The sequence below is a fragment of the Leptosomus discolor genome, chromosome 2, assembly GCF_034619465.1.
Source record: "Leptosomus discolor isolate bLepDis1 chromosome 2, bLepDis1.hap2, whole genome shotgun sequence".
NCBI classification, from domain to species: domain Eukaryota; kingdom Metazoa; phylum Chordata; class Aves; order Leptosomiformes; family Leptosomidae; genus Leptosomus; species Leptosomus discolor.
The window spans coordinates 41,592,509-41,606,219 of record NC_141392.1 but is presented as its reverse complement, the minus strand read 5'-3'; the positions used below and the strand labels follow the sequence as shown (position 1 = coordinate 41,606,219).

The 13,711-nt window shown below is 35.1% G+C and overlaps 1 protein-coding gene across 1 annotated transcript in view; it reads left to right on the top strand.

Moving 5' to 3' along the window:
• The window catches only part of FMN2 (formin 2), a 160,531-nt gene that overhangs the window by 105,973 nt on the left and 40,847 nt on the right, over positions 1-13,711 (top strand). The window contains exon 14 of the mRNA XM_086460400.1: positions 7,569-7,661. Coding sequence (XP_086316526.1) covers positions 7,569-7,661 — 93 coding nt within the window. The remainder of the gene's footprint in view (positions 1-7,568; positions 7,662-13,711) is intronic.

Sequence of the window (13,711 nt, the reverse complement as noted above, 5' to 3'; positions counted from 1 at the left end):
TTAGGACCTGTGTTGTATATCTATTATTATCAGTATATTTTTCTAGACACTTCAGAATGCTAGAGCTGGGGCAGAAAGATGTGGAAAATGTGTATTGAATCAATTAATATTTCAATACAATCTGCTCTCACACTCTCTGGAGGTACAATTGCGGTTTAGGAAAATGTTGGATTTGTGGCCCATGAAATTCTTCAAGACGTGTATTTAATTTAGGAAAGAACTAGGACACTAAAATGGCAGTGAGAGTTACAGTATTTATGAAGCACTTATGGCAAGTTAAAACTGTTTAAAAGCTGTTCTTTGGCTACACATTAACATTTTAGCTTTACAATAGTAGATTTATTCTTGCAAATCAAAAACTAATTCATCAGTTGTCACTTATTGCAAAACTCACTGATGCTGAGCTAAAAGGAAGTTGGCAACAATGTCAGGCAGAAAATAAATCTGACTAGTAGAATCTTGAAGAGATGAATAATACTATAAAATGCAGACCGATATAAAATCGAGTTGAAGTCAGTATTTGTTATATGTCATAATGTTGCCAAGTTTAATATATTTGATTGAAAACTGATTACAAGTAATTATTATGACAATTAAATGTCATTTTTGTAGCGATGCTTTCTTTTCCTACTGTGAGTGTTTACAACTCATTGAAAAGTCTCCAGCGATAAGAGGCTAGGCTGTATGTCTCTGATTTGGAATAAATGTGACTGATAATTTGTTTTGTTAAGCATTTTCAGAGCACTTTGTATTTTAAAAAGTATGTTCCAAGAAAAGCTCCACAGTAACCTGGAAAAATACATATTCCCTATATTTTCTCTGCTTCCTACAGTCACCTAAAATTATCTATTCAGGTTGGATCTGCTAGTTGTAGAGCTGTATGTACTCTTAAGGCTTAATACCTGCTGTGTAAATCAGAGCACTGTAAACATCATATCGTGCAGTGGAAAGACTTTCAGAAGTTGTATTTGGAGTGGTGTCAACGTGGGACTGAGAAAGATGGGGTAGTAGTAGGCATGCTATGCTTTAACCCCTTACTATTTCTTTCGACAAATCATTCCTCTTGCCTCAGTAATGGTTATCCCTAAGACCTAGAAAGAGGTCTCAACCCTAAAAGTGCAGTGGAACTGTAGTTTGAGATGGGATTTTCCTCTTCATGGCCACCTCTGTGTCTGGGGTGCATGGATTACTTTGCAAAATAAGATTACATCCGCTGTTAGTTCTTTCAGAGGTAGTGTTGGCAGGCTAAAATAAAAAAAAGCACCGTTCTATCCTGCCCTCTCACACACACACATATCCTTGTATCTTTTTATATTCATGAGACAGTCTGTTTCCATCATGGTTCTGATTATGGGGCTGAGACTTTGGCAACTTTTTGGTGCCACTTCTTGATCAGGAACAGGAGCGGTATTAATTTCTACTTCAATTAGCAAAGGTAAGCAGCCTAAGCCATTTAGGGTCCCACTGCAGATGACAGAAAAGGAAGGGATTGGTCGCCTAGAATTGATTGTCCTGTCCTAAAATTGAGTGCTAAGGAAAGGTCTTGAGTCTAATCTGGTGATCTATCTTTTAAACAGAAAAAGTTTTATGAAGTCCATTGCAAGAGGTTTCCCAAAACATAATTTTTTTTTTGAAGTGCTTCTACACTGGCATTCCAAGCTGTTGCATGAGAAGAAGGCAGGGAGCTGGATGACAGAGAACTGAAATAAAGGAAAAATTGTATTCTTGGAGAGTTTGAATTCATTGCCTCATCAAAAACTCTGTTTCAAGATACTTTAAAGTGCCTGTGTTTGTTAGCCTCTGTCAATAGTTTTGATATAACTGGGGAATGAAGAATTTTCACAATTAAGAAATAGGTCTTTTATTTTTCTTATATGATCCATATTCTGATGAAAAGGTGCCTTCAGTCTTTTATAATAAAAGCCCGTCTCTTTTAAGATAATTGTTAATAATAATTAAAAATATTATCTTGCAAGATAATTATTAATAATAATTATTAAAAATAATGTAGGAACATTACCAGTTTTGGTCAATCCTACAATTATCTGTATGGTCTACCTTTACAGAAACAGCTATAGTTTTAACCAAATTAGATCTTTACTTTTGCATACTCATTATCAGCTGTGCATCCATACATTCTAGCTGTTTGTTCAGCTATCACTGAAAGGGTTAATCACTGCAGCTATGCGAGATGCAGACTCCTAAACCTAAACCAGATGTAAACTAAAGCCAGGCTTTCAGTCAATCTGTGAGTCATATTTTACTGTCCTTAAAACTCCAAACAAGGAGCTGTCTATGGAAGCCCTTGAAGACTCAGCAGTTCTTAGTGTAAGTCTTCACAATTCCAAAAAACCAAAAAAAAATACAAATTAAGAGCTCTTTCTGTACTTGTGGCTGAGTTCATCAGAGTTTGTCTTTTGATGAGGCCAGTATTGTTTCCTTTAGGTAAAGTCTAAGCTTTCTTTTAAAGTCACAGGTTGCAATTGTAAGGAATCCAGAAAGCACCAAGTAAGTTGTAGAGACAATGGTTATGCTGTTATATATTTTTCAGGCAAATAGGACACAAGCACATCTCCTGTGGGAGTCTGAGTACTCAGAACCTCTGAAAATTAAGGACATAATTTCAAAACTTCCTTAAAGACTTAAAAACAACTCGTCTATCAAATCTCAGTGCAACTTGTGCTCTCAAGTACCTTAAACAGTTGAAAATCCACCTAAATTCTATAGGACTTATCTATAGATAAATATGTGGTTTCAGAAGTGGTTAACCAAAACAGCCATTAAGACCTGTTAATTACTCATCCAAGATTATTCACAGTTCTGCTTGCTTATTGGTTTTTTTGGTGGGTTGGTTTTTTTTCTTGGTTTTGGTGGGGGTATTTTTTTGTTTTGTTTTTATGTTTTGAGGGTATTGAAAGGAAAATCATGCTGCCCATTGCTGTCCTAACGAAGACAACACAGTAAGCATAAGGAGCTCTCATCTCCTATCATTAGGATCATTTGCTCACACACTTTTTTTTTCAAAAAGACATATTTTAGGATTAAGAGTTTGTTCTTCCAAGGGCTAAAGTTTAGTATCCAACAGAACTAGACAGAAAACATGCATTAAAAAGATATTCTGAATCTTGAAAGAATTTTTTTTTTCCTTTTTAAAAAAATAAAGCAACTATTTTTAATAATGAGGCTGGGTGCATTTTAGATCACTTAGCAGAATTGCTAACTGAAAGTGGTAGTACAATGCACAGAATGTTTTGTGACTCTTCCTTTTCTTTATGGATGTCTCTTAATCAATATTGGTTGATGTGAAACTTTATATAGTTTTAATATATTGACCTAAATTTAAAAAAGTAGAGTGAGCAAGCTAACACCACAGTAGCTTGAAAAATGGCAAATTATTTTATTTTAACATAGAAATAGAGAATGAGATGAGATTCTTGAGATATTGGATAGAGCTCAAATTGTATTTTTTTTAAATCTCTAAACTGGTTTTGAACACAGATTTTCACATCAATTTCCAGATCAAGAGCATTTTAGAGATCTGTGTACGTATGGGCAAAAAGCTACCAGTCTGAATTGTCTAAAATTTAGAAGATCCTCCCACAAGAATCCATTTGTATTGGTTCTCTGGAAAATCACATACAGTCCTCTGCAGCATATGATGTCAGAAAGGAGATGAAATTAGATGGACTGTTAGACTTTTCCATTGTTGAGATACTGCTTACATGTTAAAATTGATTTAGAGGACTGGAGAAGAAGTGTTTCTTCTGTCCATGCTAACTTCTGCTTAGGATATGAGATCTCTGGAAGGTATAAAATCAGTGCATAAGAACTGGGTATTCAGAACCACAGGGAACTGAAACCTTCACCTTGCTGCAAAGCAATACAGAGAAGTTTTTATCTTTCTTTATTCCTGTTTGGGCAATTCCATGTTTTGAGATAAGCTTCTACCTAGTGCTTGGCTTTTGTGACTGCCTGTGTGACTGTCATTTGTAATGCCTTGAATATCTTTCAATTCTTTCATTAGGAGAAAATTTAAAATCTGTTTAAAGTAAACTGAGCTTAGCAATACTCTAGCTTTGTCTGTTTTTCAGTTGTGTATGCATCTCTCAAGATGAGAGAATAACTGAACCTGTGAGAATAGAATGATAACAGAGCAAGTTTTGAGTCTGTTATCAAAGACAAGCTTTTGTTTCAGACAAAACTTTTACGAACTGATCACAGCAGTTTGTCAACCTATTCCTTTGATATCTGGGATGTTTAGCTAGGCTGTTTCATGGAGAGAACGTGTTTGAGTATGAAGCTGAGGGAAAAAAATCGAACATAGAGACTCTGTTGGTATTCTCACAGACACACTTTTTGCATGTTTCACCTTCACATTGCTTAGAATTTGTGAAATGCTCTTCTGACGCAAACATTTATTCAGTATTTTATTCCTTTACTTAGGCAGAAATACAGGTAACTGTCTAGTGTTTTCTGTTCGTTTCATGTGATCAGTGCTTTAATTTCTTCAGTTTACAGTGAGGAATAACAATATCTCATCCAAATAGCGAGGTTTTATACTATGGTGACAAATTACAGAACATGATAAATGAGTGCTATATCCAACAGGTTATGCAGGGAGACCATGATTCTGGTCTTGGTGCTCTGGAGAACTGAGAAACTTACAAAGAGCTTACAGGCCTGTTAATTCTTTAATGAAGAAAGCATCCAATGATCTAATCTGGTTTAAGCATCATAATACTGATAATTAGTCTGGTAATAATGACAGATTTTGTCCTATTTTTAAACGTTGGATGCTACATATGATATCTTACTTTCTATAAAGCAAGGAAAAGGGATTTTTTTTTCCTGTGTTTTCTTTTAGATTTTAAATTACTTAGATATCATTTGCAATTCAGGAATAGGGTCGAAAATGGACCTGAGCTGTTATTCTTCTGAACACCACTGATTTAAGTCTTTTAACAGGAGCGGGGGGGGGGGGGGGGGGCGAACAAAAAGAAACCTCCGCCAAAAACTGGAGAAACAAAGCTACCATTACCTGCGCTCCCTTTCCTCCACCCCACTTACATGCACAAACAAATCAACTATGGAAGAGCTTCCAGTATCTGAATGGTTAAAGAAAAGACATTTCATTCTGACAATATTACATGTTTTTCTTTTCCATAGCAAGTTGAATATAAAGGATAGTATATCCCTGCATTTCCTTATAGACTTTGAAAAGGGACTGCTTCAGGCTATTGGCATGGGTATAGGCTAAGATTTTGGGGGTATATATCTTCATAAGATCTATACCTCTCTCAAATCAGCTGAGAGATCAGGAGTTCATCATGAGCTGCAGACATTAACTCAAGAGAGTATAATGTTGTGCTTCTGTGAAGAATATGTAATCCATATTCTGGAAAAAGGTATGGAATTTCGGTGATATTAAATGTTATGGTAGATTCTATAGCATCTTTCAGCTCTGCTACTTATTTCTGAATAGGAGAAAAGAATAATAGAAATTCTATGTCACCATCAGAATGTCTTCCTTTGTAGAATAGTACATAGCTTCTCTTTTTTTTTTTGTCTATCATACTCGCTGTAAGAAAATGCAAGGTCATTTGGATCCCCTATCCTATTTCAGATGTGTTGACTAACATTTGTTTAAAAATTACGGGCTTCTCCATGTGAGTACATTTGTGGGTTTTAGGTTTTTGTTTGTTGGTTTTTTTTAAAAATTGTTTCATGAGCAGGGTTACCTGTTTAATTAAATATATTAATGTTATTTTTTATTCCCTAAAAATCTGTTAATATGTATTTCTATTTTGCTCTAAGCTTAAAAAATAAGAATAATTTTTAAAAAAATTGAAATTGTTATTGTAACCCTGGCTTTACTCCACTTGTGTGGAGTTACCAGTTGTCTGAGTCAGTCTGCTTTTCTGTATATGTGTATTTTAAAAATTAGTATCTCTAATTGTCTTTCGTATATTCACAAATACAAGAAAAAATGGTTAACCAGTGTCTATGAGATCTAAAGCTGCATTCTTCAAAGATTTGCCCCAGATATAGCAGAGAAGATGAGTAGTACAGTAAAGGTGCATCAATTTATGCAGCTAACAGAATACAGAGTGATGTGAATACCATCATATATATTTCCCTTCTTGGTGCTCTATCTTGAATGACTAGGTACAGAGCTGTAGTGGGTTGGCTGACCAACATTTGCCAAAATTAATGAACCTTTGGGTCTTTGTCTTTAATTATATTATCTTTAATTGCTCTACCATGCTCTTTTGGATATGTCATTAGTTTCTTGCTGTAACTAGAGACTGGTATTATTTAACAGATTATAAATTTGTGCTTGCTGGAGTAAGAACAAGATGAGAACTGATTTCTTTTTTCCCCTCCTGAGACCCTTTCGTATATTACAGAACCATATTTTTAGAGTATATAATGGTGATAAATGTAAGGCTACTTACTACCTGTTATTTCCAGTCTTCAAAAGCAGATTGCAATAGTCATCTGTAGATATTAGGACTGATCCAATTATAGACTTAGTTTGTATTTAAAGGAGATAATTATGTACAGAAGTACATAAGTACATATGTAAGAAGTACATTCTGCTGCTTCAAAATCTTTTTTTAAATGTCTAACCAGATTTCTGTATTTAAAGACATAGTAATAATTCTGTTTTGCTGAAGGAAACTCTGGAGAGTAAACAAGAAAAATATATTTTTTTGAATGTGTGCACCTTTACTGAAAATTTTGAGGCAGAATCAAGCAGTATTCATTTCTATTGAATGATGTGACTTATCACAGCCTAAAGAGATTTCCCTTATAATAGAGATCAGAGCTTAACATTCTCCTGAAGTAGTAGTAGTGCCTTCTCAAACTAAATTAGCTTGTATAGTTGGTAGAAGCACCATGGTACTCATCAGTAGTAACCTGTCTCAGGGCTGCTTCAGGTTCCAGCTTCCCTGTCTGGGTCTCTAGTGCAATAAGAACCAAGCCATCCTTCTTCAAGGTCCCTTATAGAGTTCAAGCTATGATAGCTATACTCTTACAATCTTTCACTTTAATGATTTTGCACTGTTACTTTTGAACAATGCAAGGCACTTCACAATGTCTGTGGCTTTATCAGATATCAAGCCCTCATCACTCACTAAATAAAGGTCCTTCCTACTATTTGGTGCAGGTTTTGCAACTGAACTTTATTTTGATTCCGGCACTGTCACCAGGTTTATATGCACGACGTGGGATCCGAGTTTGTAATTTTGTTCCTTTACATCAGTCCCGGAAGTTTGTCTTTCTCCTTCAAAACAATTTAATAATTTTGTTAATTTTTGCTACCACTCATTTAAAGTAACACACTGGCCACAAGTTATCTGTATATTTTTGTCAAAAACATTGGACTGGGAACATAACTGTTCCTGAATATATTATCAGAGTGTTTGGACTTGAAATAATGTGTTTGAGGCACATATTCCAGCAGTTTCACTGGCTATGCATTAATTTAAGTGTGTCTTTTATTACAGTATGCAGATCCATACTATGATGTGTCATCCTAAACTAATCTGTTACTTCAATTTCAGTATGTGAGACAGAAGCAGCAAAAGTTTATCAGCTATCACTAGAAGAGCACCTCCAGCCTTTCAAAGACAGCATGGAGCAATTCATTAGTCAAGGTAAATAATGAAACGTCACTTAACCTTTTCATGACATTTCAAAGGAAAGTTATGGGAACAATGTTTATACATTGTGGGAAAGGGACTGTTTATTTTGGCATCATAGAAAGATGTGGATTAGTTTAATCAGATGCCACACAGTTCTGAAAGATTTGCAGAATGATTCTGTTGTACTGTAGGTGACTTGCTCTCTTTTGCATGACAGCAAAGACAAATGCTATTGGCTTGAGTGCATGATCTTCTGATAAGTTTAACATTCCAGTAGAAAACAATTTTACAACCTTTGTTCCTTGAAAAACTATTGAAGCTGGATCTGTTTCATTAACTTCTTTCCAAACAGATAATTCTTTTTTATGTGCCAAAACCGTGGAGTAAGCATAGCAAAAGTAGTTAAAGGTTTTCCAGATACAAGGCAAATCCATATGAAATACTTGGATGTGATTAGTGGAGAACACTGCAAAAGAAACCATATTAGAAATATCCATGGTGAACTGGCATCCTGAGTGCTAGGAGGAAAACACTTTAAAAATTAATAGACTATGCTTTCAATGCTTTACTGGACCCTTCTTTTGCAAGACTGTAAGAGATATGGTATATCAGAGCATCTCTTGAAATGCTCCTCTGGAAGAGTATATTCTGTCTTGACCAATTCACTTTTTCATACAAGTTAGAATTCAAGACATCAGGGTGACAATGGCCTGATGAGTACACAAAATATAATTTTAACTTTCTTGGCCACTTTGCTGCTCTTTCTGCTTTGATATTGCATTTTAAAATAGAAGACAGACCTGCTGTCTCCTGAACAGTAAGTTATGTGAGAAGTCAGTTTCTAGTGCTGATTCAATGGAGCTGTCAGTTATTTGTTATCCTAGAGCTATGTTATTGAGCTATCATATATAGAAATCATTGTTAACTGAATGTGCATTTTGTTTGAGAAGCCAGTCAGATATGCATTTATCTCTTCTTGGTTAGAATATCCAAGCTGACCATCTATCTGAAATTATAAGAAGTGGAGGACGTATGTTCTAGTATATGCTGATCAATGCTATAGGACTCTTGATTACAGTGAATAAATGGAGCAAAGCTACCATTTTGAACCATCAAATGTGAACTGAAGTTTTCTAAGACAAATGTCTGGCAAACAGGATGTTGTGTCCAGGAAGAGTAGCTATGAACTGCTTTAAAACTGGATTCTGATTATGTACATGACATACAAATGTTACATTAGTGACATGATTAAACATGAAGCAAGTGTTTTACATTAGGTTTATATTATTATTTATATATATAGATAGGGGACAATCAAATCACAAGTTGATCTGAAAGAGATCACTAATTGTATGCTGTAAATCATGCCATATGTTTGCACATTAACCTTAACACAGTAGGAAATCAAACATAAGGATTATATTTCATCAGATGTATATCTGTTAAATTTCTCTCACTTCTCTTAGAAACCATACTTTTAGAAGTATCCGACTATATACTTTAGCTTACTTCATGACTTCTGACTATGACTTCCAGAGCATAATTATATATAATCTATATAGTAATCTGTTCTCTTTTGGCAAGGATATGCGATTTTCTTTCTTGATTATGTGTCTGTATTTTAGAAAAGTGAGGAAAAAGGAACAAGCGAAAAAAAAAATGCATCTCATCCATTAAGAGCTTTACTGTGTTCCTGTGTTAACAGTGGATATTGTCGGGTGCTTGACAAAAGGAGAAACTCATACTATCAGGAAAATTCCATTGTCTCATATTAATGATAATAATTGGAAATGTGTATTGTGAACACAGTGGACTGTGACTAAAAAATTTCTACATTTATTTAAAGCTACAAGGCATATTTTGCAGAATTCTGTCCCAATGTAAGACAGACAAAGGTTAACATACACGAAAAAAGAATCCCTGGTTAAGTTCCAAAAATAAAGTAATTTTAAATACCTTTCATTATGAAATCCTTTGTTTTTACTTCATGGGATTGAATTCAGACTTGAAAGAGGCCATGTTTAAAGCAGGATTTCTCTTTCCTGTTCAGTGTTTGACAGGCTTTTGATCTAGATATTTTTTCTAAGGGCTTTTGTTGTTTATGTAGACATAATCGATGAGTCTTTTCAGCTAGACTGCACACATGATCATTTAGAAAAACAGAGGGACAATTCTTGGCACCTTTGGGGGATTTGTGTTTATATATCATATGCTCTGGGCAAAGAAAAATCAAGCTTTAAGTTTTTATCTTTTCAAGTTCCAGTTTCTCTAAAGTCAGAAAAAGTTTTAACTTATAATTCAGATGAAAAGCATTTTTCATAGGGTTGAATAATTTGGCATGTTTATATGATGCCTTTTCAGAGTAGATAACTTGTGTGCATAATGGGACCCAAAAGTTCAAAGTAGCTAGTTATTTACAGCATAGTCACTTATACTTGTTGCTAGCAGCTAAAATGGAAAATTATTTTCCCATAGGCAAGAAAACTTGGACATCAAATTAAATACCCTTGGCAAGGGGTTAGAAGGGCACTGCTTTATAAGAATAGTTACTGTCTGGCATGGTTATATAACTTTGAATTAAGTTACTGTAACTAGTCTAGCTGATTGTTACTATCGCTATATTAATAAAAAAAAATCCTTTTTTAATGTTAACACTTTACTACATTCATCAGAGACAAAAAATGGTTGCATACTACTAGCTTACTTGTAAAGATCATTTCATTTGAAAGATAAAGAAGAGGCAGAGACAAGAATGTGTTCAGAGTCTTAACATTTTAGATGAAAATGCTAGTGGTATATATGATTGAGGCTGTTCAGCATTTGCCTTGCCAGCCTAGTCAGTAGGCTAAATAATCAGCACGTTCATTAAAATATGCAAATTAGTGAAAGGATGCCCGTCATTTTTCTGAGAGACTTCAGGATCATTCTTAAAATGATCATTCTACTTAACAGAAGATCAAACTACTGTCCTATCCTCTATCCACTGGCTTAGTGGATATTGCAAGCATGCTTCATCCTATGAATTTGATTTCTGAGGGTCTATGTGCCTCAAAACCTCCAAGGCAATCCTCTCTGTTCTCCTGTGTTTTCTGTCCTCTTTTTGGGTCCACATGCTGCAAATCAACAATCACAAAGTATATGTGTGTTTTGTTTTCACAAATGTTAATAACTTTTTCTGAAATTCTCCATAGCCTCTGTGCTTAAAAACTGGAAAGGAAAAAAAAAAAAAAAAAAAAAAAGAGTACTTGAAAAAAGGAGATTGGAGAAATATTGTCAGAAAATACAAGACTTTTAAAAATTATATTGTTTTGTTTGTTACATATTTCTAAACGCTCCTTTAAGGGTTACAGTAAAATAAAATGTAAGTGTGAAATTTAGTAGAACAATGGTCCTTTTCCAATAAGAAGTTATTCAGACTAAACTGTAGTAATTTATAAACTACTATTTGCATCTCCCCAATGTAGAGTATATATTCACTGAAGATTTCTGTCCTTGGGTTACTCCCCACAAGTATCACAATTTGGATAAGTGAGACTGCAAAGGAAAATACTATTTGGGAACCTTGTCTCCTTTGTTCTGTATGTAATTGTCGATAGATAGGGACACAGAAACAGCAGAGCTCATATCCACCAGTTTAGAAAGCTTCAGAAATCACTTCTTTTCCTGGGGGAAATGTGTGTGACATGCGTGACAGTGGGGAAATACTGAGGGTGCTAATTATCGTGCAATTTGTAGAGGAATCTCATTGGCAGTTAGTAATGCTTTAACCTTGTCCTCACTTGATAGGATAGCCAGCTCATGTTGAAAGGATCCTGTGCGTGTGAACCACAAATGAGTCTCAGTCCCCAGGTTTTAACCATGGCTAAATTTGCAGTGAAAAGCAGTCTTTGGGTGTTTGCTGTTGGGACTCCGGCTAGGCTGTGCATTCTTGTCAGCCTGATAAGGCAGGAAACTTATGATAGGAGGCAGCAACGGTCACTCCCTTGGAAAAGTAAGTCTGATTTGGGAACTGGGAACAGGCAATGTGTTGGAATCACAGATTTTCCACTGAGATTCTATAAATTGTGCAAATATCGCAGATTTTGAATCTAAGCAAGTCATCCAATATCGTATTCAGAAGCCAAACCAATATAATTAGTTTTAGACTTTAGAAAAAGCCTTATGGTGTAGGAAATTTAAGTACTAGAATGCATCATTCGTAGAAGTAGTAAACCCATAGTTTTCTGATGTTTAGCTAGTTCATCTAAAAACATTAGGAATAATTCCAGTATGATTCTAAGTTTGGGAGTACTAAGTAACCATTCAACCTTTGGTTCCTTTTAGTCTTATTTTGTAAAATCCTGCAGTTCTGCTTTTGGTAGTGAATGACAGCCCCAAGTTTCATTCTGCTGGACCCAAGAATACAGACTCTTCTCCAGCCCCAAATTCTAGCCACATCTCACAATCTTGCAGAATAAAGATGCTAAAATTATCCTCTTGGGTGAACTGTCTGTAACCATCTCCCTCTTTTGTCAGGAAGAGCATTCAGGAATCCAGTTTCCAAATCATTAGTAAATGGACATATAAATCATAAAGTGTGTTGTATTTATCGCTGTAGCTGCAACCAGATAGTTGGCTGTGACTTGTTCTTTTAGGTCAAGCAGCAAAAGGCTGTGCATCAGCAAATGATGGATTGTGAATGAGACTAAAGCATCAGACTGAATCTTGGATAGCTGGGTTCAGTTCCTGGCTCCAGAAGTACTGTGGATGATTGCGAAATGAATGCTGCTAGGGTAATCATAATTCTGGCATTTTTTAACCCAGAATGATTGATTTTGCAGATTCCATTTTCATTAAATATTGATTTTATAATTTGATTAATATAAGGGAGAACATAGCACTGCTTCATCATTTTTCTATTTTTTCTAAAAATAATTTGAGAAAATATAACTGAAACATCATTAGGAATATATAAGAACAAATGCTTTAGTTTTCCTTTTTTACAAAAATGCATAGAACATCAAAGGGTTGGATATTGGTGGATTCATGTGGAAACATTCACTTTAAATATTAATATCAAAATATACTGTAATAAGATTTTTTTTTTTTTTCATTTTAGAAGCAAATATTTAAGGGATGTGAAAAGCGAGCAAAATAAAGTCACTAGGACAAAAGATGCAGGAATTCACACTTAAACAATTTAATTCCAGGCATGTTTACATTTTTATCTTGGTATTATTTTTGTTGGATTATTGAAAGAGCTTTTAAAACTTGTTCTTTGAGTGCTGAAAGTATTTTTTTAATCTCACACTGACATCTTAATGCTAATAAATATTTTAATGTCAGTATTGTATAAACTTGTCCCTACCTCAGATGTCAGCACCTCCATTGGTGTGCGTTATTACATAATAATCTTAATTCAGATTGTGTTGTATTTGCAGCACTAAACAGGCTTCACTGAATTAGCCTCATCTTGCCTCGAAGTCCATGAAAGGCCAAACCTTTAGACTGGGGCTGGCAGCTGTTTTTGCCTTTGGCACAGGATGTCATTTAATTGTTTTTGTAGGCATCATTACAATGATTGCAGACAGCACAGGTATGGTAGAGTAAAAAAGGTATTTGGGTGTCACTTAGGAACAGATCAATGCACAAGTGTCACAATAGCATGATACAAATCATTCATCCCAAAATATTCTGAATAAATGCAGCTGATACCTGAAATTATCAAAAACTTTGTGGATAGTTAGTGGCGGCGGGGGGGGGGGGGGGGGGGGGGCGGGGCGCGGAGGTGGAGGGGAGGAGTTAATTCACATTTTAGATCTTTTCTCCAGTAAAATCCAAAATGTGTTCAAATAATATTGATTTTCCCACGTAGTTCTTCAGACGGAGAAGGAAAAATAAGAGGAAGACATTAAAGCTTAATTATAAGTACCGAGCTCCTTCATTAGCCCTGTCACTATGGCATGACTTGTTCTTCAGCACTGCAGAGTCCAGGCTTACATCTGAACAGCCTTCCTTTTTTAATCAGGCCTGAAATCACTTGCAGTATATTTACTGTACCTAATAACATATATTTAGTCCTA